We start from the raw sequence: 24,478 nt of genomic DNA, 5'->3' as shown, positions 1-24,478 counted from the left end.
TTTGCAATCAGATAGAATATGAAGCAAAAAAAGCACGTATTTTTTTTCACTTTTTCCTTCAAATGTAGAAAAGTGTGAATGCAGCTGATGTACACAGCTACCAGTATCTGTACATCTGATTGTGCAGACATGGATCTTTTCCACATAACTCACTGAGACTTGAGGAGCATGAAGGGAACCTTAATGTTGTTAGAAACACGTACAGTTTTTCTGCTATGTCAAATCAAGTATTTAATGCGTGAAAAAGCTTTGGTGTTCAATTTTTCAGACTCGCATGTAAAATCGATGTAAATACAAGTAGATATGTTTCTCGTTTGATACTTGTGTCTAAGTCTTGTGGCTGAATAGCTCTGTGAATGGAATCCCAGGCTTGCAGCCTTAGTGTTAATGATAACATTACACAATAATACATAAAGGGAGTCACTGCATTGTGTGCGTGACACTGGCCTCCTCAAAGTTTGCTAACGACTGTGGCTAATATGTTTCTTTGAAATCTATAATGTATTATAATAATGACACTGAAATTAATCATGTGCTCTTACATTTTCTGACAAGTGCACAAAATAAACCAGTGTCTATATCTATAAACGTCTCAAAAACTGTGTTTGAACTGTGCAAAAGCTACTTGTGTAAAGCTAAAGCTCCACAATTCTGCAGAAACTCAAGAACCCTTACAGGTCTTTAAATTAATCTGTTTATCATGATGTGAAAATGTGAGGGTTTACAAGACAATGTTAAAGTTGTGGAATGGTGCAGAAAAAGCAAAACTGGTGCATGAAAATAGTTCAGGATGCAGGATAAGAAGTATTTGAGGCTAAAAATGTTGTTTGCAGGTCAAAAACTCTTAAAAACATCAAGAAAAACAATCCTGATAAAATCCAGATCCTGATCCTGCAATAAAAAAATGCCTGACATATTTTCTCTATATCGCCCCCTGAAGGAGAACATTTTCCTTGGTCAGAAGCAGAGTTTGCTGATGGTTACGCAGCTTGTAACACTGCAGAAAACTGACCACTGATCATCTGGTATCAAGAGACACCTGAGGGACAGGTGAGGTTTGATTTCATCAGCCTGTACTGATGGCACGAACAACACTCAGTGACTGATTTTTACAGAAATCACTAAAAGAGCCAATGGAAACGTTTTTTTTTTTCTTGTGAGAAACTCAGTGTGACTCAATGTCACTACACAGCTGAGGATTGCACTCAGCAACTCTTTTTGCCCCGAGGACTGACTTACGTGTGACATGCTGTGTGAGATTTAACAGCATGTTACCTGTCACTGTAACCTGTCAGGATAGTTCATGGTGACACAAGTTTGAGGACAATCACATGATAAAAAAAGGATAATTAAAGAGTCGCTGCTGGTCTCCTGATTTTCCACAAACACTTCATTGTTTGAGAAAATTGACTGTGAGGACACGGCTGTCTGTTACTCATTATTGATTCTGGGAGTTGTGTGTCTCCGGGAGTAAACTGTGTGTGTTTGTAATCAGTAAGTGAAACCATTCAAAGCAAACACACACAGAACTGCTTCTTGATGTTGATGAAAGATGTAGTTATTTCTCTGAGTGACCAAATTGAAGTCTCTTTTATTTGTTTTTTTTTGACTGACTGGTTTCTTCTTACTTACACACACACACACACACACACACACACACACACACACACACACACACACACACACACACACACACCCCGACCTCTGTTGCTTTGAATCTCAAATCATCCCAGGCCACACAGTCTTGTCTGACTCTCCCTTTCTTTCTCTCAGCAGCTCCTGTCCTAATTTGGCTGTGAGGACCCAACACCAGTCAGCTGCTCAGCCACACTAGAGGTGAGTCCTGTGTGTGTGTGTGTGTGTGTGTGTGTGTGTGTGTGTGTGTGTGTGTGTGTGTGTGTGTGTGTGTGTGTGAGTGAGTATGTGTTTACTAGTGTGCTCCCCTGTTGTTTTGTGTGAGTGCTGCATGCTTCAACAACCCCTCCTCTGTTGCTGTGAGGGTGCCAGCTCCCCCCTCTACACACACACACAGAAACAGTAGTTCATGAGTTCTGTTTATTGTGTTTGAAAGATCAACAGATGGAAATGAAAATGACTCAAAAATTGCCAAACATGCAACATTTTCTACTAGATTCTTAGAATAATCACCAGATTAATCAGTTACTGAAATAATCTAAAGCAGAATTTAACCTGAAGTCAAAAATCTGTTTTTCACTACATTGAACTTGAAGTACAGACACTTCCTGATCTCCTCGCCAAGAATCATCTGTGTGTCTGATGCAGTTTTTACAGAGTATAAAGTCCTTTTCTTTGGCTTTATTTTATGAAGCTTTGAGTGAAATGCTCTTTTATTCTGTTATTGCAGTGCCTCATAAAGTAAAATTAAGCCAGGCAGACAGGGGAAAACCTAAACTGATGTCCCCTAGTTTATTTATCAAAGGGTCAGGACAGATTTCTCTTCTATTTGATTGTTTCATTTCCAGTCTGAAGAGTCTTTTCATGATAAAAACCAAACTGAGGAATCCTCTTGTCACAACGTTTGGATATCTGTGTTGCAGTTTAGGGAATCAGCAGTCTTGCAGCCAGTCCTGTCAGCTCGCCGCGTCTGACACTTGCAGGGCATCAGATTCTCACTGTCCACACTGCATCCATCAAGTATACATTACTGTTACGTCATGTAAACAAACCACGCTGCTCTTTAAGCTGTGTGCAGGAGACAAACTGGAAACATCTGAGGGGTATGTTCAGTCTTATAAAGTTGCACTTGATAAAAACACCCCAAACTGCCGTGAGTGTTAACAGGAATACATTTTTCCCAGTAACATAAACAAAACTAGAAAAGCCCTCAGAGAGCGCAGACCTCCACCAAGCATATTGTGATGGTCACCAACACTTTAGTCCTACTTTAATGTTATACTCCCTTTCAGCAAACTGTCTGCTGCAATTTGGTGTTAGTTGCAGGTTTGTACCATAATTTGTTTCCTGACAGTGTTGAATATTATGATGACCCAGTACATATTTCATATAATGGATCTTAGTGTCCAGAATATTGTCAGGATTTGGATCGTACTTTTACATCAGTCAGAAATTATGGTGACCTTGTCTTGTATTGTTTTGCAAAGCAATCCGACCATTTATCATGGAGTTCTATACACATATGGTGAAAACGGCCCTATCTCACAATAATAAATGATCCTTTAAAAAAATCCTGGATCCAGACGGTGATCCAGATCACCTCCAAAATTTTACCACTTCTTCTTTATTTCATTTTGAACATTTCCTGAACATTTCATCAAGATCCGTTTGTTACTTTTTGAGTTATGTTGTTCGCAGACAAAAAAACTCACCCAAAAACATAACCTCCTTGGTGGAGGAAATTATAGAAAAACAGAGATCAAGATAGTATGTTGCTCATGACACTGTCTAATTCTACTTTTCATCTGCTCATTCATCAATATAACAGTTTCTTTTCTCTCCACCCTGCATTCATCGTGTTTAGATTTCTTTATTGAAAATGGTTATAAACATTTTTTTTTCTGTCACGTGTATTTCTGTTGTTGTTTCTTTCACCAGAGCTGAGCCTCTTTAATAACTAATGAACTAACTTACTGTAAAGTGTGCTGCTCTATAATCAGACCCTGTATAGGTCAAGTGTAGTGTCACTTTGTGTCACCTGAGAGTGTCAGGGATTCACCCAACATGATGGAAAAACATGATCTGCATCGCCCACCACCCAGCTGACACACACACACACACACATATACAGTATACACACACACACACACTCTCAGAGCCCCCTCTGACACCTCCGACCCTGCATCCTGGATTGAGCGGTGTCTCATTTCCTGAAGGCATGCACGCTTACTTAAACACACACATGTGCCCCCTTTGGCCCTGCTCAAAGATGAAACCTGCACCCATCATGAAATATGGAGCACCCAGAGAGAGGGAGAGCAGCTCGAGTTACGCATCACAAGTTACCCAACTCATGAAGGAGGTCTCCTCATGTGCTCATGTTTTCAACAGAAACTCAAGACTCAGAGAAGCCTTTACTTCCAAGATCCTCTTCTAAAACCGTCTGAAGTCTCTGTTACTTTATAATTCTGTGATCTTAGAAACAGTTTTGTTGTTAATCAGTTGGAGATAATCACAGGTGGATTTGTCAGCAGTGCTGATTCATGCTACCTTTCCCACCTACACATGGCTAAGTGCAAATTTTGGCCTTTCTTACCAAATTGATTTTAAGATGTGATGCATTATTGAGCCAAAATAATCACTTTTCTACAGGCCTGTGTGTTTTTCTTGCCATCAGATTTGGTTGAAGTCACATGACCCCCTCCTTAAATTCACAACCTGACACATATCAGAGTATATCCGGCCTCTGAAACCCTCGGTGCTGCTGCAGCCGTTGGAGGGATAAAGGAGCATATTCTGTTACACATCACAAGGTTTAGGAACCGCACACCACACTGACCGACGTTAATGAGTTTCTCCTCTGCTCTGCTGGACTGGAGATAGAAACAGCGTCTCACCTTTTAAGGTAGAATTAGTGCGGAGGAGGTCGGCGTGGAAAAATCTCATTAGGCATCTGACAGTCAGAGAGGTCACAGCTTGAGACACAGTCATGTGCAAGTTTGATTTAATGTAGTCACAATCAAGAAACTGATCCTCTGAGATAATCACAGGTTTCTTATCAAATCTCTCAAGTTTATCTTTTAGTTTATTTAAGCAGAAGCATCAGCCATGAAATCAGAGAGGTTCAGCCTCGCTGATTATTTCCCAAGAAACTTAATGTCTGTTGTAATTCTAATTTCACCCCACATCTTGTAACTTTTTACTGAGCACAGAGAGGACAAAGTCTCCAAACACCAGCCCTGAGCTATTTTTGATCATGTCACAAGTTACAAATCGACAGTGTTTGTGTGCTTGTCTGAAAGGAGTCAAATTAAAAAGGCAGGAGCTGGTGGGTTGTTGCATAACTAAAAAATTAAATGTTATGACAACTATGACAAATACTCCTACTCATCACAAACACACACAAAACTCACACATACACACCTTACTTTTCATCAGATACACTCACAAACACACAGTGCCCACCACACCCACGCCCTCAGCGCTCAGCCAGCACTCATGAGTTTTGCTGTGTGTGTGGCAGTGTGTGTGTGTGTTTATCTAGCTGGTGGTGTCTACATGTGCACAAACAAAGGCTCTCATTCATAGTGAAATGTGAAAATGTGACTGGATTCTTTTATGGTTCTCCCTTAAAGAAATCTCTGAACGGATCACATTTCTATACACGCATCGAATCGTTCAAAGCTACCAAGAATTTACTTTGATGTCTTCATACCCATTTTGAGCCAGTGCTAAAAATGTCGGACTCTTTAACTGGATGAACAACTTAAGAAAGAGAATAGGTCTTAACATTGTCAAGTAAAAGTAATTAATCACACATGTAACCCATTTAGCCCCAGAATATCCCTTTAAAGCACACCAAAAAAAACAAGAAAAGAACCAGGTTCAATAAATTGACCTGGAATCTCTGAGAATAGAATAAAATAGAAAATACTTTGTTTATTCCTGAGGGCAAATTCGGGAGTCACAGCAGCAATCAAGAAAACAAAGTAAGAAAGTGTATAGAAAGTGCCAAAAGCTCCATAAGAAAACAAACGATGACAGCTTGTCCATCATTGTCCAGTTCAGCCAGCCTCCACCTCCACAGGGTCCAGGACTGAGCTTCTTCAGCAGTCTGTTCAGTCTCTGTCTCCTGGATCCTGTCTGCTCACAGCAGATGAAGCTCCTCCAATGTGGTGTTGGTGTCTGTGAATAGTATGACGCTACTCTACCTTCTAGTATTCCCTCTATTGCTGGGTTAGCATAGCTAGCTTGTCCATCTTATTGGAGATAGATCTTACTTTCCCAATAACGATAGATGGAAGGACAGGTCCATGTCGTCACTTCTTAGCTCACACCTAAGAACCAGCACGTCGTCCTCACCTCCTTCTCCTCACCTTGAGGGGAAACATCAGGCCTTGCACCAGTTAGCATTGACATGCTACAGGCTGCTAACAGCTGATTTCACATGTAAACAATGCAGCCATGGTCATAAGTAGGATCTCCAGACAAACACAGGAGAAAAAGGAGTAAAAATATCGCTGAAGACAAAACCAGTGTGGCGTCCATGACCAACAAATGAGCCATACAAAGTAATGACTCACTCCAAATTCAAAGATGATGGAAAAGAGACAAAAAAAGAAAGACACAGAGAAGAGAGAGCTGCTGCAACAGGCAGCCACAACCAACAGGGCGGCGCCTAGCAACAAATGAAATTAAGAAATTATGTTAGACTTGCATGTGACCTGAATGTGTGATTAAAAACTGGCAAGGGCCTGTTTGCATCCAAAAAGATAAATATTCTATGTCAGGGTGACCTGTTAGTAAGACATATAGCTGGATGTGGTCTACATGGTAAATAATATTGTTTACTCTGACTATGTAAACACCAAAACTACCTAAGAAAAGTGGACTCTCTTCTTTTATGTCTTTTGATCCTCTCCATGATCTCTGTCGTCTTTTCTCACGGTCCTGCTGCTCTTTCTCTCTGAACCACGACGACACATCCTCAGTTGGAGCTAGAGCTGCCTGAACTTTTCTGACTTGCAGCGTCTCTCTATGTCTCTGTCATCTCACATCTTCTCCTCATATCCATGCTGAGCTCTCGTACAAAGAGCACACCGCTCTCACCCACAGTAGATTACCAGCATGATTTAGATTGACAAGCTTCGCCAGACCCCACCTCCCCCTGCTGAAAAACATCATTTACTTCTATAGATGCACCTGACAGCATTTATTTATTTATTTATTTATATTTATTTATTTATTGCCTTTACATCCCGTTAAAGTCAAAAGGAAGCAATCACACACACACACACACACACACACACACACACACACACACACACACACACACACACACACACACACACACACACACACACACACACACACACACACACACACACACACACATACACTCAATCTGATCTGGTACACATCAGTGTCTGTTCAGTAGCTGACATACCAGACATATGTCTAATTACACACAACCATTTCCTGCTTCTTCTGACTCTTATTTTCTCTGTCTCTCTCTCTCTCTCACACACACACACACACACACACACACACACACACACACACACACACACACACACACACACTCACAAAAATTGCCCTCATATAAACTATGGCCCACATAATACACTCAGTCCTACTTGACCGGCCTCTTTTCTCTCCCGTCTGACTGTAAATGGGTCAGTTCTGTCAGACCACTGGTCACAGACTGTGTAAGCAGTCTGTGTGTGTATTTGTGCGTCAGTGTGAGTTACTTACTTGGTTAAATTCTTTGAGAGCTTTGTAATGGAGCATGTTTGTGAATGAAGCGTCTTGTTGACGAGAGTTAACATGCAGAGTCTTTTTGTATGAAAGTGAAGTAGAAACGATGAATCAAAGAATCAAAGTTCTGTTTTCTAATGAATCCTGTGACCAGACATGACACATAATGTGTGTTTGTGCGTCTGCTGTCTAGGCTCTGTTCCTGAATCCACCCTGAGTGTATTTTGGGAACTGTGAACGTGTGGTTCTGGAAAAAGTAAGTTAGGAAATAACTCCCAACGTTTTTCTTCTTGTTATGTTTTCCAAATAACGCATCAGTTTACAGCTAATCCTGAAGCTTGATGAGGCAATCGTCTGTCTGCGTGTGTTTGTCTGATAATGTCAGTGTGAATCACTGCTGGCCTCACACTGGGGTGTCATAGAGAGATTTCAGGCTTTGAACAGGGAGGATCTGTCTGTTTCTCTCTGATCCTCTGTCTCAGATGGAGAGGATTAAGAAACTCTGAGCAGTCAGAGAGTCAGAAACAGAATCGCTGCTGTCCACTAATGATGGGGTGTCGTCCTCGTAGGTTTTTCCGCCTGTTTTTAGACTCTTTCGTCATGCTCTCTATTGTTGTTTGGAGGTTGCTGTGACATTCATTTCATCACAGCAGGAGTTGTAAGCACTTGTTGCTCTGCAGTAATTGGACACCATGCTGTTTTGATTATTGACCAGATGGTTTCTATGGAATCCCTGAAGTCCTGCAGAGGTAAAAACTTCTGTGCACAAAAAAATATCTTCACCATTAAACCTGTGCAACAAGTTTTAAAATTTCTAATGCACACAGGATCCAAAAGTTTTCCTTGTTCCTTCCTTGTGATTAATTATCTTGTGCAGAAAAGGTGAAATACCTGCATTTATCTTTTTTAAAACTTTTCTAAAAGAAAAACAAGAATAGAGGATTCTTGTACGACTCCGCCTATTAAGGTCAAGTGCAAACTTTGTGATTGAAACCTTCGTCGTTTAAGAAATCAGTTGGTGGCCTCAATAAGATTGCAATTTTGTATGCTTTTCTTGATGAAGTTATAAGAAAAGAACATGTTATACAACAACTTTGGTGTCAGTTAAAAGTTCATATAGTCTCTTTTTGAATAGTCTAAATTTCTCAGACTTTCTGATGGGTTTTTTTTTAAGTCAATTTACTTTTTCTTGATTTTCTGTGACATATAGATTGTTGAAGTCTTAAATGGTGTATGAAGATCTCCATGTCATGTAATTTTTCCACAGAGTACAATAGGGTTGGGAGAAAAAATCATGGTATCATAGTATCAGGATTTTTGTTTACGGTTTAAAATTGTGATATTTTGTTCAAAAAACACTTTTTCTGTCTTTTTTTAAAGCTGGGTTGGAAAAAAGTTGAGATGTCAGATCCCTTGAGTAAATCTTAAAAACTGACTCACATGTGATGTGCATTTTTGGGAAAGCATGGCTCCTGTTATAGTCTGTAGACATCCTCATTCAACTTTTTTCAAATAGTCTGGTTAAAAAAACAAACAAAAAATCCCCAAAATCAGAAAATATTAAAGAATTGCAGTTTAAATTGACTCGCCACACCCAAAAACATAAAAGAATCAGGCCTAATGTCAAAGCAGTTTTTCAGAGTGGGGGTGTCCTCCTTACACCACTTTCTTGTTATCGCTTTCTTAGACGCCACAAGTAATATTCCAACCAGGTAAAGGTCTTTGTTTTGAATATTTTCTTGTGTTAAATTTCCCAGATACAGCTCTTTACACGTCTTAGGAATTTCATAACCTAAGATTTTTTTTTTATTTCTTTCCACACTTCATCCCAGTACTCATCCATTTTTATACTTGCCAAAACATGAGTGTAGTCTATGTCATGTTCCCCACACTGTCTCCAGCAGGGTTGTGGGACAAGTGAGGATTATCCTTTGATTTTTGGGTTGATAAAATTTCTTACAATACTTCTCCAATCACATTCCCTCCACGTTCAAGAGCTTGATGCCACTCTTCTTTGTTTATTTTTCTCTTTCGTTCTTTTTTCCACTGATAATGTAGAGAGTGGAAATTCTATTTCTCACCATATTTTGTTACAGCACTGAAACTACTCTTCTGACTGTGCCTTCGTATGCATAAAAATGCATCCTTTTTAACTAGACATGCACCGATCGATCGGCTGGCTGATCAATCAGTGCTGATTTAGTTGATTTTGGGTGATCAGTGATTGGCTCATCCTTACATATGAAACTGATCTTATATACCTCTGGGAAGGTCTTACAGCCAGCCATTGTTGCTTTTTGCTCTAAGACCTAAAACTGAGGACACTTTATTGGTTGTTTAAGTTAAAACACAAAGACTTTATTGTTTCACATGTATTGTTCAATGGTTTTGAAGGTATATGCTGTCAGTTAATAAAAATAAAAATAAAAATTGGTATTGGCCAGCCTTTTTAAAGATTAGCCAAAAAAATTGTGATCGGTGCACCCCTACTGTGGACTACTGTGGAATGTGTCACAGTGGATAGCTTATCTTCTACCTCCTTGAATACAAAAAAATGGGGTTCCACAAGAGTCTGTATTGGGCCCTTTTCTCTTTGCGATATATATTAATAATTTATGTAAAAACATCACAGGCTGAGGCTGGTTTTAAACAAAATCAATGTACTTCTCTAGATCAAAGAGGACAGTTGAGGATAAATGTCAGCTTCTTACTCTGCCAAATGAGGGGACTGAATGGGCTCATTCTTTTAAACACCTTGGTTTTCTCTTGGATGAAAACCTTTCTTTTAGTCTTCAGATCCTGAACTTATCAAAAAAACTGAGGTGAAGCTGGGCTTCTTTTACAGAAACAAAGGATGTTTTCCATTTGTTCCTCGGAAAAAAAATGAAGCAACTTTTTTTATCTGTTCTTGGCATGTCAGGCTTTTTTTAAGATCAGTGATCAGCCAGAAAATTGTGATTGGTGCACCCCTACTTTAACTTAAGGTCTTAAAGCTGCTTTACAGTAAATACCACTATCTTCTGATCAGGAAGGATACCCTCTTAGTTGTGAATTTTACCCATGGTATTTTCTAAAGTATCTGAAGGCTCAACCTTGAGGATTATAGTCAACAGAAAGCACAAAAATCTGCATCCTCAGTGCTGTCTGACTTACAAATCAGACCTGACTTTGACTTTGCCATACTGGCTTTTACTGCCTGTACTCTCTGAACCTGTACAAGAAATGTGGAGCCCACGCAGCTGAGGAGCCGTTGTTTACATTTTTCATGCTGAGGTGTTACCTGAGTCAGTCAAAAGGAAGCAGGAGGAGATTGTTTTGAGTAGTACTCATGCCCACACAGGACAGGATCAGAAGAAAGTTTCCTTTTTGTTCCTTTGAGGTGCAAAAAATTCATATTAAAGTTGCATGTGGCTGCACTACACGTCAACATCACATCAGCAATCACTGAATAAATAATGGATCCATATCAGTTTCTTATTACATTTCCTTCTTTGAAGATAGAGCTCGGAGAATTAGGGTGGAAATAACACAGAAATCTGCTGTGAAAAGTTTGTATCAAACTGCTCTACTTTCTGTTTTAAAAATGTGTTGCTTCATTTTAATTTTGAGGTTAATGCTTTTGTAGCACTAGCATCTCTTCTTCTATGGTTTGCAGAGTCGACATCAGTCATGTATCATATGAAGCTAAAACTTTAAAACCCTCCTTTTCCTCCAGAGCTGAAAACTCTGAGTCTTTCTCAGAGTAACTGAGGTGTAAGAGGTGTGTGGGATTGAGCTCAGGACGGGTGTGTTACGCTCATGTTTGATTGAAAAATAAATTATTCTTCAGTGTCTGCCTCTCTGTTTATGTTACATAGGAACAGAACATACTCTTCCTTTCTCACACTGGATGTGCTGTTTGCTCTACATACCTCCGTCCCCTCTCCATCTCAGTGGACGTATTTCTTCTTCTCTCTGCCTGTATCACCTCTTTACCTGTCTCACCACTGATGTTTTGATATGAAGGCCTCTGTTGACAGTGTAAACACATTAATAGGTGTGAACAGCAAACATTATATGGCCCAATCTGTCCAGTTAAAGTCAGATTCGTTTGTATCAAGGAAGTGTGTGTGATGTACTCGCAGAAAGGAAGTGTGCAACTTTGAAAAATGAGGAGGGGAGTAATGATTGTAATCATAAGAGCAAGCAAGAGTCTTTCTTCCTGTTGCTAAAAATGTCTGTGGCTTTCTCGAGAAAAAGAGCACGCACACACCCTCCCTCACACACACACCAAGCATCATGAAGCAGTATTAATGTTGGGAGAAGACTCTGGTGCAGTATTGTGCATTAGTCTGCTGGTGGTTTTTGCACCTGTTATTTTTTAAAGTGCACCAGCACAACATTTAGATGACCCAAATTTTTCATGTTGTCGCCTTTCACGCCATAAGACCATCTTTTTATGGCTCTCCATGTCTTAATGTGAATGATTTTTAATAGGGATCGGCCAGTACCAATACCAGGTGTGATGATACCAGCCATATTTCAAGGTATCGGTATTTGTAAAGGCTGCCGATACCAGCAGCTGATACTCAAAGCAAAAATATTTTACATCCAGTAGGTCCTCCTGCCAGTAGTTGGCACTACATTGTTGTAGTTTGCATCAGGTCCTGTTTAGACAATATGAAAGAACCAGAGAGAGTTAACAGTTAAACTGTTTTATTTTACACTTAAGTTGATCTTTAAAAAATGAACTAAAACTCTAACCCAGGGTGGGCCAACCAGTCACAGACCAAGAGCCACAAAAATTACTGTGGTACTACAAAGAGCCACATCAAAAACACACTTCCTCTCGCACATAAACGAAAGGACATAAGATAAAAATCATACACTTCCAGATTTTGAAGTGACATTTATTGCGTTTGTAAGCGTGCTTCAATTCCAAATTGGAGCCGTGTCTAAGACAAGTTTCTGTTTTACCGAAGAAGAGACAAAGTTCCATCCATCTATCTATCCATATAGCTATGAGCACATGTAAAAGTCGAGAAAAGAAACTGAAACTTAAGTATCAATCTCATCACCCAAGTATTGATCAATACCGATCACAACATCAATATATCAAAAACTTAGATTGATTGGTACACCACTGCTCATAATAACGATAATGAATGGATCAAAGTGTCGACCCTCAGGTTGGCAACCCCTGCTCTAACCAATGTTAGTTCTTTTTTTGGACTTTTTTTAATTTATTAAAAGCAAACCATAAACTCAAAGAGAATGTTTTGTATTTTATTTTGAACTTAAGGTCAGAGTGACTGTGCTGTCTTTGTTAGAAATTATCTGTGACTGTTGATTGAAATTTTATATATCAAAAGTAGCAGTATTGGTACTCGGTGTCAGTGAGTACTCAAGAGGGAGTTCATGGTATTGATCTGAAAAAAAAAAAACGGTATTGAACATACCACATTTTGAAACAATAATAAGATGTAGAGAAATGTTTGTCTTTGTCCAAAGCAAAACTATATAAAGTGTTTAAAGTGCTTCACTGACCTGAAGCAGGTTGTCACTTGCTTAGGACGCGGTCACACTGGCAAACCGTGCCGTGCTTAGACACGCTTCAGCCCTAAAGCATGTTTAGAATGGCCCATGTGACCGCGCCCTTAATCCATTTTGTTTTTATCGTGAAAAGAATTTCTGGTTTAAATTTTGTGAACTGCAACACCTTTTTGGCATTGTTGTATGCAACATTGAATTTGATTATCATTCCCGATTCCTCAGAAGATCCAATTATCACTGCCTTCTCCTGAAAAACAGTTTACACCTGTCAAAGCACATAGTATGTTTTTTTTTTAACCAGTTTTTATAAAGTTTTGATACAAAACTTTGTTGACCTACCTCCAAATATGGTTTTACCGGCCATATGCTGATCCCAATCCTGACAGTTAACACTGTGTATCGCATCCTGTCCTTTGTGGTACCCCAGCCAGGGAAAATGTTTCTGGAAGATTAAAATTTTGGCTTTTTAATTTGAGTCCCAGGACCAGGCTATATCATGGGCTCAGTTGTCTCCTTTGGTACTGGGTCTGATGTTATCCATGAAGGACTTAGCATCATATCAGGGACTGAGGGCTCTGTGTCTTGGCTGGACGGACTCTCAGTCATGGGGACAGATGGAATGACAGTAGTCGGGCTGGTTTCAACAGTAGGCTTGGTTTTCTTGAGGAAAAACCTTTCAGTGTTTCTATATTTCTTCATTTTTCTCTTCATTAATTTATTTTTCTGTTGTAGTTGGCTGCTCTGGCACTCAGGTTGCAAGCAACTTTTTAATATAGACACCTTTAAACGGTGAGTGGACAGGACCACAGCCAATCAGAGGCAAAGACCACGATATGATCCAACTATGAATGTGAATTTGGTCACAGGAGATCACAGAGAAGTGATGCACTTGTGAAAGAAACGTACTCAGATGCACCAGTGGGACCTGGAAAAAATGTTTATCACCCTCTCAAATTTCTGTTGCACTGTGGAGCCCAGATCTATGTGCTGCATCCGTTCACATTTGCCTTTAGGTTCACAATTTTCTTTGCTTCCTGTTTCATTCAGTTGAGAACATTTGCACACTGACTCTGCTCTATCTGTTCGAGGTGTAGCCTTTACACATACAAACACTAACAGTTGTGGTTTGGCTGTTGGCAGACAAGCTGCAGAGCTGTCAAAACTACACTTTGGTTTCATGCTCCTACATTTCTCTTACTTCAGTTCCCTGACTCATCACATTTTTTTAAACGTCTCACAAGTAGCTACATTTCTACCAAGCCCCATGGTGCTGATAAAGCAACTTCACTGCAAAGAATGACACAGACACGTGAAGATGCCTGCTCCCTGCAGACGGACAAGCTTTCACATGCAAAGCAGGGTGTCTGCGCTCTGCTGCCTCAAATCAAAGGCTCAAACAAGAGGTGAAAAGCTTCAGTGGAGAAGCAGGAAAAAGAAAAGTGATGGAAAAAAGCCACAGAGATATTAGAAACTGTATGAATAATCTGTGTGTGTTTTTGTCATATTGAGTTTAATCAGTTATATTCTGAAGAGCCGCTCCCCCCGCTGAGTCAGCCTGGCTCTTCGCTCCCGTCACCTACCATGACTCTCCATCTCTTCACTGCTCTGTCACTCCCACCCACACAGCAGGAAAACACTACACTTATGTAATACAGAGATAAAAAAAGGTTTATAGTTAGACTTGTAAAGAAGGGAGAGGAAGAAATGAAAAGAGACTTTCTTATCAACCACTTCTTCTTCTCCTCTTCCTCTTTCACCTCCAGCAACCTAGAGGTGTAAACCTTTGTATTAATGCCAGATGTGTTAAGAAGATTACTCGAGTACGCTCACATTGGGCAACTTTTGACATTTTTTTCAAGTGTAGTTTCATTTTACATAGATGACATGAAACTCTGCTCTCTGTTCCTTTTTTTTTTAACCTGACGGACTGACTCATTTCACCTCCAGCTCCAGAAGATCCAGTTTCAAACACAGCTCACCAAAACGGATGCACGCACACACCCTGTCGTGCCATCACCCCACTAGTTTTTCAATCATCAATTCATAGTCAAAAAATTAACAGTCTATGAATTTTGTGATGATATACTTGTAAATGGTAAAAGGAATACCATTTAAAGCTCTTTACAATGACTTATTAACCCTTTCACCAATTTTGTGAAGACCTTCAGTGGGAGGTTCCACATGCACATGGGACAGGAGTGGGACTGGTCAGATGGCTCATAATAAGACATCATGGGATAAGATACAACTGTAAACAAAAGTATTTGCAATACCTGAGTCGTAATAACAATAACACCACAGTACAACTGGTTAGGGATGCACCGATATGAAAGTTTTGGCCAATATCCAACATTAACATTGCTGTTATGACTGATAATTAACCGATATTTACAAATATCAATATTGGGTCTTAAAAGATCCTTCAAGATGCTCTGAAAATGGCAGCTAATGAGTAAATATCGGCCCACTTTTACACATTGGCTGATACCGATATTGATACCGATATATCGTGCATCCCTACAACTGATAAGCAGACACAATGTTTATGTTTAAAGAGGGGGTTCAATCAGTTCAATCAGCTGGAGCTGTCTTTGGTCAAAGGGTTGGTTCACTCTGGACTGGTCACCATACTCGCACCTACGGGCAATTTAGAATCACCAATTAACCTGATGAGCTTTTTTTGGACTGTGGGGGGGGGAGCCACACAAATTTCAACAGAAAGTCTGACTTGCTTGAACCAGGATTCAAACTTGAGACCTTCTTGCTGAGAGCCAGCAGCGCTAACCAGCGTGCCAACATGCTGCCCATATCGGCCAGGCCAATTATTGGGACTGATATTTGGCATTTTGGGGCAAATCGGCATCAGCCTTTTTTTTTAATCCAACGGTCGATATGAAACCCATTTAAAGCTGTGTTGTTTTGGCTCTGATGCTTTATTGCACAGAGTTTCTCCCTGTCCACACTATGGAAGCCCTAGATGGTCATTTAAAATCAGTCATGTTAAACAAAACAGAAAATTAATTAAACTGCATTACACGCCTGTAAAAGGCAGCACAAACTCATTCTGTCCAGTTTTTATTGCATTTACATAGAAATTTTGGAAAACTTTATTTACTGTTGAAAATATTAGCTATTTATTTAAAGTTTCCATTTATCTTTATAAACATGCTGCTAAGCCTGGGAGCTGTTTAATAAGCATATGCTTGAAGGCATTTGATTGCAGTTAAGTGTTGGAGTTTGTATTGTTCAAAATTTTTACGCCAATATTTTCACTTGGACTGCAAATAAATATCAGCTTCAAATATTGGTTATCGGCCTCCTTGCCTACTAATAATCAGTATCGTTATCGGCCCCAAAAAATCCTTATTGGTCTATCTCTAGTATACAGTAAAGATGCTGGTTGTTAGTACTAAATCTGTGTGTATTTTCAAACCTCTACATTGCATATGTTGAAGAAATTGCTGAATCTGTCTGTAAACTGATCAAAACGCTCTGTTAAAAAAGAAAATGTGAGATCTCTGCTTAGAGAGGCTTATTTAAATGATGTCACGGCATAAAGATCTTTGTACTGATTCATGACCAGATGAAAGAGCGGCTTCAAACACCAAGATCTGCTTATAGCTCTGTCTCTGACAGAGGGATGGGTGTTTGTGGTGGGATGAGCCTTAAAGGGACCACAGCTAAAACAAATTGTTTTAGACAGAGGGTGGAATAATTCTTTTTTTTAAAAACACCAGTGTGAAAAAAAAGAGCTGTAAATCATGCAAAGCTACAGGGGGCACCAGGGTGAAGAAATACAACTTTTTAAAAAAGGACAATACCCCCTCTTTAAACTTGGTGAGGGTGATTGGTACTTTACCAAACTTCAGCAACACAGAGTCGTGTGTGTGTGTGTGTGTTTGGCAGAGTGTGTTTTATAAGCCTGTCTGTTCTAGCCAGTCACTTACATGCCTCAACACTGAAAGCAATCCAACAACCGTTCCAAGAGTTCCCGTACTCAGAGTGTGTGTGTGTGTGTGTGTGTGTGTGTGTGTGTGTGTGTGTGTGTGTGTGTGTGTGTGTGTGTGTGTGTGTGTGTGTGTGTGTGTGTGTGTGTGTGTGTGTGTGTGTGTGTAAGAACGTGATTCATTGGGAACATCCAGCTCTGAACCAACTCTGTAACAGTCTTACCTCTTTGACCAGCCAATAGAAACTCTGTTGATGTATGCCAATGCAGACTGTCTGAGTGACTCGATTCAACGCTGAGATTTGTGTGCGTCTGTGTGTGTGTTTGTGTCTGTGTGTGTGTGTGTGTTTGTGTGCGTGATTTGGGAGCATATTGTCTGTGAATGTTTGCCTGAAATGAAATTTACTCTTGAATCTCTTGCCTCGTGTGTCAGTGTGTTTGTTTGTGTCTTCCCCTCCCTCTCTGCCTCGTCAGTGGTCATGACACACCTTCCTGCAGGTATATAGACCTCAGTCGCCCTCACACTCCTCGTTACTCAGTCACTCACACTGTGCTCTCTGTCTCTCCTCCTCTCCTGCTGTGTGTTTTCAGTCTAAGATGCCCTAGGCGGGGAGCAGGGAAATGTAAATGGCTTCCAAAGTAAAAGATGCTGTGGTGTGGTACCAGAAAAAGGTAAGACTTGTTACTTTTTCTTACATTTGCCCGCTGGCTTGGTTTGTCAAATGTCACAGCTGATACAAAATTTATATAAGAGAGAGATATGTGGTATACTTGGTTCAGTTTTTAGATTTGATGAACGGTCTGTTACTTCTGGATGATCATCATTCTGTGAGCTGTGTGGAGATAAGTTGTCATACAATACCTTAAGTCCAACAACCTTTGATACAGAAGAGATACTGGATTAACTTACTGATTTCTTATGTACTGAACAAATAATGAAAAAAAAAAAGATAAATAAAAGAGTAATTTAAATACATGAACTAGATCTAAATCAGCCCATGGGGTATTCTCACAGTTTGATCACAAGTATGACACTTTTCATTATAATGTCTGACAGTAAATAATTAGTATTTCTTTTGTCACTGAGAAGTTTATAACGGTTATTAAACAGACTGATCCTAATGTTAATGTTTCTGTACGAGCGACAAAAACAAACGAGATCATCTTTGACAAGACCGATCATTTCTGTTCACTTGTTTTCAATGCCTCTCAGGCTGCAGGAGGACGTCAGGATGAGATAGTTCAGTAGAAAACTTTACTTATGGTTGCAGGCAAGATCAGCAAAGAGCTGAGAGATCAGCTTTTGTCCATTGGGGGCACCAAAAACAATGCTACACAAGAGCTTTGAAAATATTACCCTCTAAAATGTGGATGAGCTGCAATTTTGGAATATTCAAATACTTGTTTGACACATAAATAATCAAATAGTTCATGTTTACTCATCTTGTAATGTGCTTTTAGAGTGTTTTTTTTTTTCATCTGAAAGTTGTCAAATAATATGAGTTCATAATAACATAATAACATTCCTAATAACATAATACAGCACAGCAGCAACTTTGCACAGTAACTTAACAGGTCTTTTTTTTTGCTTATGTCTGCCTGTGTGGAGTGGAAATATTTGGGTGTCTGTCAAATAGTTAGCAGTGACTACTGAAAAGCATTTTGACTTGAAATGACCTCTTCTCTTAAGTTTGACGTCCTGAATAATTTAAGTTTTTAGCTCTTCAATGGTTCCAGTTTTATTAGAATTGTTACAAACTACAAGAAAGTCTCTTCATTATTTAAAGCTCCTGTGTAAAATGTGTCAATCAGTAAAACATGTTAATTACGTTGAGTATTTTCTTTAGGAGAGAAATCATCAAAGGGTTTCTCTTTGGGATGGGTACCAAATTAGGTACTTTTATGGGTACCGACTGAAGTCTGTGAAAAGTACTGGGTACTGATTCATGAAAAATCAAAAGGTACCGTGTTAGATACCTAATTGCATCCTTGTGACTGTGAGGGAGTGGAAGAGAAGGTGATTTCCCGGGCATGAACACAGCATTTTAAAGTTATATATTGAAGAATAAATATGTTAAACTGAAAAAAATACATTTCATTATTAAACAAATTGATATTTTTTACCACATTAACACAAAAAGTACTGAAAATTGTTACTGCTGAGTACCGATACTGATTGCCAGGGACCATATTGTTTGAAATGTTAAAGGTACCCATCTATATTTTTTTTTGTGTATTGCAAACGATCTCTTCTCACACCTGATCCGTTACAATGGACACAGGAATTAAACACAGAAACCAGCTCACAGCTTCTCACAGGAGCTTTAATATTTTTCAAGTAAACTACAGAGAAACAAACAAATTCTTATTAAATGTATCCTCAGTGAGTTAGAGGTGCTGCTGAATGATTTAATCTGACAATCATAATCTTGCAGTCGCTTGAGCAAAAGTTTTTGATGGATTTATTATCCTAGAACATTTGCCCTAAACTCACATTAAGTTGTGGTCCATCTTTAAAAGATCTATTAAAAAAAATACACTGAAGATGTAGAGTTAAAATAAGCTGTTTGGGTATTAGAGTGCGCAGACTGTTTTGATGCAGACTTCTTTGGCAGTGTCCTCAGCCCGGTGTTGTGTATCTTCTTGTTCCATGGTTTCAGATATCAGATCCTCTGCTGGACTTCAGCTCTGCTCCCCCCACCTGCAGCTCTCAGCTTACACCCCGCCTGTCTCTCAGGCCTGTCTGTCTGTCTGTCTGTCAGTATGACCCTGTCTGTCTTTCTCCCTCCATATCTGTCTTTTTTTAGCCTTTCATCTGTCTGCCTCCGTCTCTGTCTCTCTGATGTTCTGCTCACACCTGGCAGATGTATCGTCAGCGTGCACTTTCTCTGGAATCACATCACATGGAGATGACTCATATGAGAAGTTTGAAGCTTAATGAAAGGTCTGAGCTCTGGTGTCTGATTGGAACAAACAGTTACTGTCTAATCAACAACTCTCCTGGCTTTGCTTTAACATTGTCGTCTTTAAACTAAGCCTAAACATATACAGTAAAGAGGCATAAGTGATGTCTGGTCCCTAATTAAGCTTTTTTTTCTCTTTGTCTAAAAGCTGGATTCAAAACACTTGATTTGTTTGACTTTATAGCATTATTGTCGTCTGCTGATTTACATAAGCATGCTGTGTTTGTGTCTTCAGCTGAGCCTGTCGAGGCAGATGCACTCCAGTGACGGCAAGCGTTGAGTCATGATGAATAAAGCCATTTTCAGGAGCAGCTCACACCTGTCTGGCTGCCCTCAGGGCTCCTTAACCTCTGCTGTTACTTTTAGACGACTCCTGAGCTCTTTTTCTCCTTTGAGTTCCTGGATGTCACAGAAAAACACCAAAAACAGACGCAAATATTTCTCAACAAACAGGACTTTCTGGTTTTTCTGTCTCTTTAGAGGGTGGTTTTTAATGATTCACATGGCTTTATCTTCCTTGGGTTGAGAGGGAAACAGATAACTGGGCACGTATGCACGCCTCAGAGGTCAAACACACTCTCAGTGCAGCTATTATGTTCCATTAAATTTAGCATCAGCTTAGCATAATGCCAAAGCAAAGGCTATCTCCAGCTCTCTCTTGTATCTTTAGTAAGCACCTTGAAATCTCGCCAAACAAACAAACACTGCCCTCAAGACACTATTAAGGTGTGTGTGTATTTTTAGGTGATCCCGTAGCTCTGAAGAAGACTAACAGCGGGAGAAATCCCTGCAATGTTTGTTGCCTTGATTGCTTGAGTGTACAGAAGTAAATAGACTCTGACTAGTCCAGCTTTTAATGAGTCTTTTTATTCATTTCTTTGCTTACAGCCTTTAACAATAGCAGTAAATAATGGCCTTTGAAATATTTAAAAGCAGCAGTCTTTTAAAAAGCTTTGTCCTTGATGCCTGTGATAATCCACAGAAAGAGCTGTGGATGTTTTGAGTACTTTACAGTGAGATAACTCAGTGTTCAAGGGATTATCTTCTGTGAAAGTGACCTTTTCTCTTTGAAAACAGATTTTTTATTATTTTTAGTGAACTGTCCCTTTAAAGTCTGCATTTAAAGTATTAGAAATCACGCTTTTAGAGTTTTCCTTCCTCTTGGTGTACTTTTGATGTTTAAAGCCCGAAAAGTTGTTGATAACACAGCTCTGTCTTGTTTTCGATAGTGGAGAAAGTGCATGGACAGAAATCTGTTGAACTAGTGGAAGTTATAGATTTCATAGGTTATAGATCTTTGTAGATTTCCCAGCAGTCCCTGGGGCTCACACTGCTGCCCTGAGCTCTGTTGCCTCAGCCGCCAGCAGGCAGCACCCCTCATGACGCACTCTATATTTCCGTCCGTGCCTTGTCTGCAGACACGCTGCAAATAGACTCGCAGTAATGTCAGTGTGCACGCTGCTTTTTCTGTCTCAGCACACCAAAGCACATGTAGCCGTGGAGACTATTCCTGTGACTGCAGCAGACTCACTTCCTTGTTTTATTTCCTTCAAAGCCTGATGCACTGAGTTCATTTTTGCCCAGTTGGTGGTAAATTGCCAGCTCCTTTTTGGCGTGTGAGTGAAATATTTGAGCTTTAAAAGTTACACTGTAATAAATCAGCTTACAGCCAATGTAAGTGTGTGTGTGTGTGTGTGTGTGTGTGTGTGTGTGTGTGTGTGTGTGTGTGCGCGCTGGTTTTACGGCCTATTTTCAGACAAGTGACACAGTTATTATTCTCGGTATGTGGGTGAGAGTACTGGATTGTCACAACTTTATGAGTTTAATAGTTTTGTTTGGAGGACACGGCTATATTTGAAAAAGACGACAAATACATAAATGTTACTTTTTCCACTTATTTTGTGACTTCGGCTTTTAATCTTTGCTTATTTTGGCAAACACCACAACATCATTTTCTGTCAGTAACTTTCTCTGGCTGCTTACTCAGACACTGAAGTATGCTGGCTTTTTATTGTTCAGGATTTTGTGGACTCAGACTTGTACTCAAACTTGAGAGTTGGCTACATTAGCTCTCAGGAGACAGAGCTGAGGACTGGAGCATATAAATCGAGATAAATGGTTTTCATTTTGATGTAAGAATTTTAATAACTTTATATAATGCTGCAAAAAAATGATACCTTATCAAACGTTTTGTCTTATTTTCACTAGAAAATGTCCTTTTACACTTAATATGATCCACATTCACCTGATCAGTCCAGAAAAATGTCTTGTTTTAAGTTATTTTACGACAAAAACGATGTTTGGATTGCATGTAACAAGTTAAAAAAAATCTGCCAATTAAATAAGTAAAAAGATACTTGTATAAGACATTATTGTAGTTTTAAGCAATTTTATCTTGTTCCATTGGCAGATTTTTTTTACTTGTTACAAGCAATTCAGACCTAATTTTTGTCTTTAAAGGGGCTGTGAGGAGTTTGAAAGTGATCTTGAAAAAGTCTCCCTTCCAGATATATGCCTGATCGTAATCCACACTTTAAAATGAGATTATCAGCACCAATATTGCTGGTTACAGGTTATTTTAAATTACTACTTCTTAGCTTCCAGTTCAGGTCGTCCAGGACCTGATTGATTTACAGCACGTCTTAGGTCTCTATGACAACACCTCACTAGCTGATGAAGTTTAGTAGTGAGAAGAGATAAAACACTGAGATCTGTGTTTTTGACTAATTTTGGCTAATTAGTCTTTAGGTCGGGCTGTATCACTCTTTAACACTGGGGCTAAACTGTTTGTGCTAATGTTCATTCCAACCCACAGTCAGCAGTTATTCTGCAGTGGTCTGTTCAAACTTGAGAGTCTACTAAACTACTTACAAACTGACAGTGTTTACTTGTTGTCACGTTAGCCAACAGATATGTCGGAGCACTGGGCTAACATGTAGCCGGCTCCTACAACGTTTGTTTGATGTCACGTTTCAAACCGTAGCACTACGTAGCTGTACTGATAAATACCTGTAAATGTTATTTACAACAGTGTGCGGAGAAAGGCGACAAGGGAATCCAACTAAAACAAATCCTCCTCATAGCATCTTTAGATAACTCAAAAAAGACATTTCTCTGGACTGATAAGTTGAATGTGGCTCATATCAAGCATTCTAAGAAAATTTTTACTTGAAATACAAAAAAAATTTGATAAGATTTCAGTTTTTTTGCAGTGCAGAGGAAAGGCGGACACATCCTTGTGCTGCTGCAGTCACTGCAGGGATAAAAAAAAAATGCTTCAAATTGCACTTGTTGCTGTCAGAGATTTCAAGCAGAGCAACATGTTTGACAATTAAGAGAACCAACGAGGAGAAGAGAGAGAGAAGTTCAAACTTTGACCGACATCTGTCCAGAATAGACACAGAGAAACAGACAAAGTAAGAGAGATGCTGAAAGTACTGTTGTTTACGTTCAACCATTTTCTCCAAGCTGCTTTGTTAGTTAAAATTGTCAGACTAGATTTGAACACCAGACTCAGGTTTGGTGACTCAAGTACAACATTAATCTCAAAATTAAAACATTGGTTTTCACCTTCTTGTTCATGAAGCTGGATTGTCTAAATAATCAGCTGTGTTAATCATGAAAGTAATTTTTGGTGACGTCCCTAAACCTGCCGTAAATGTAGAAAAAAAAACTCTACATGTTCAACAAGAACTCACTTTTAGTTCACCTGAGAAGTTCAACAGGCAGGTATTAAAAAAATCTCTGCACTCACTCAATGAATGACCTGTGTTTGTTTGTTTCTACCTGCCAAGAGCAGATTTCCCATCTGTCACACACACAAACACAAACACACTCACTTGACAGGAACACCTTTGTGTATGTGGGAGTGTGTTTCCATGGTCACACCTGGAAACAGGGTGTAAGGGTTCGTTTTAATGCCACAGCCAGCTGTCCAACACAAGTCTTACCTCAGGATTTGAGTTTAACTGAAGTGATGATGGTTTTAGATTTATAACACATCTCTAAGCACATGCATAAGACAGACCAATGGTGAAATTATATTTTGGTTATTGTTAATTTAGTTGTGGTATCAAGTGAATTATTCCACATCATATTACAAGGTGATAAGTTCAGGTTTACAGCTTTTCATTGTACAAAATAATTGAACTCATGCAGCCGTTTTATACTGAAAATCTTCCATTAGTTGCCACTTTTACCTGAAACTAACCTACTTACCAAAAGTGCCAATTCACTTGTGGTTAATCAGTGTTTGTCAAAGCTGACCACACCTCAGTGTGTGTAAATAGCTGCCTCCTTCACACTGGTGACATGGTTCAACACAGCAGAGTTCACTGACGTTCTGGAAAGATGCAGATGAATGATTTGCAGTGTGAGCGTCACATAATTTAGATTCTCAAATGTTTTCCAAGTGAACGCCAAACTGTAAACATCACTCAGTGAGAAAGTCAACCAGTTCCAGCTCACTCCCACAAAGTAAATACCTCAAAACGATCCCCTGGTTGGACTTACAATTTCATTTTTTTATATATTTTCAACTTTGCAACATCGCTCTTAAGATGATTTAAGCACAGACAAACTGAATTTGTGATAAACACAAATTTTGATTTATTTTTGTTTTTTATGTCACCTGTATTTAACCAGG

The 24,478-nt window shown here is 39.4% G+C and overlaps 1 protein-coding gene across 9 annotated transcripts in view; it reads left to right on the top strand.

Moving 5' to 3' along the window:
- LOC141810724 (protein PHTF2) overlaps positions 1-24,478 on the top strand; it is a 55,821-nt gene that overhangs the window by 4,745 nt on the left and 26,598 nt on the right. For 3 of the 9 annotated variants that reach the window (XM_074698509.1, XM_074698500.1, XM_074698501.1), the window contains exons 2-3: positions 1,774-1,836; positions 17,462-17,542. In XM_074698509.1, the coding sequence (XP_074554610.1) occupies positions 17,498-17,542 (45 nt within the window). In that variant the 5' untranslated portion in view covers positions 1,774-1,836; positions 17,462-17,497. Of the gene's footprint in view, positions 1-940; positions 1,051-1,773; positions 1,837-7,585; positions 7,649-17,461; positions 17,543-24,478 lie in introns of all 9 variants that reach the window. The other 6 variants (XM_074698502.1, XM_074698503.1, XM_074698508.1 and 3 more) reach the window with 5 other exon arrangements.

Source organism: Halichoeres trimaculatus, unplaced genomic scaffold, assembly GCF_033239565.1.
Source record: "Halichoeres trimaculatus isolate MK-OKI-2021-1 unplaced genomic scaffold, fHalTri1.1 fHalTri1_scaffold_21, whole genome shotgun sequence".
NCBI classification, from domain to species: Eukaryota; Metazoa; Chordata; class Actinopteri; order Labriformes; family Labridae; genus Halichoeres; species Halichoeres trimaculatus.
This window is presented reverse-complemented; position numbering and strand designations above follow the sequence as displayed.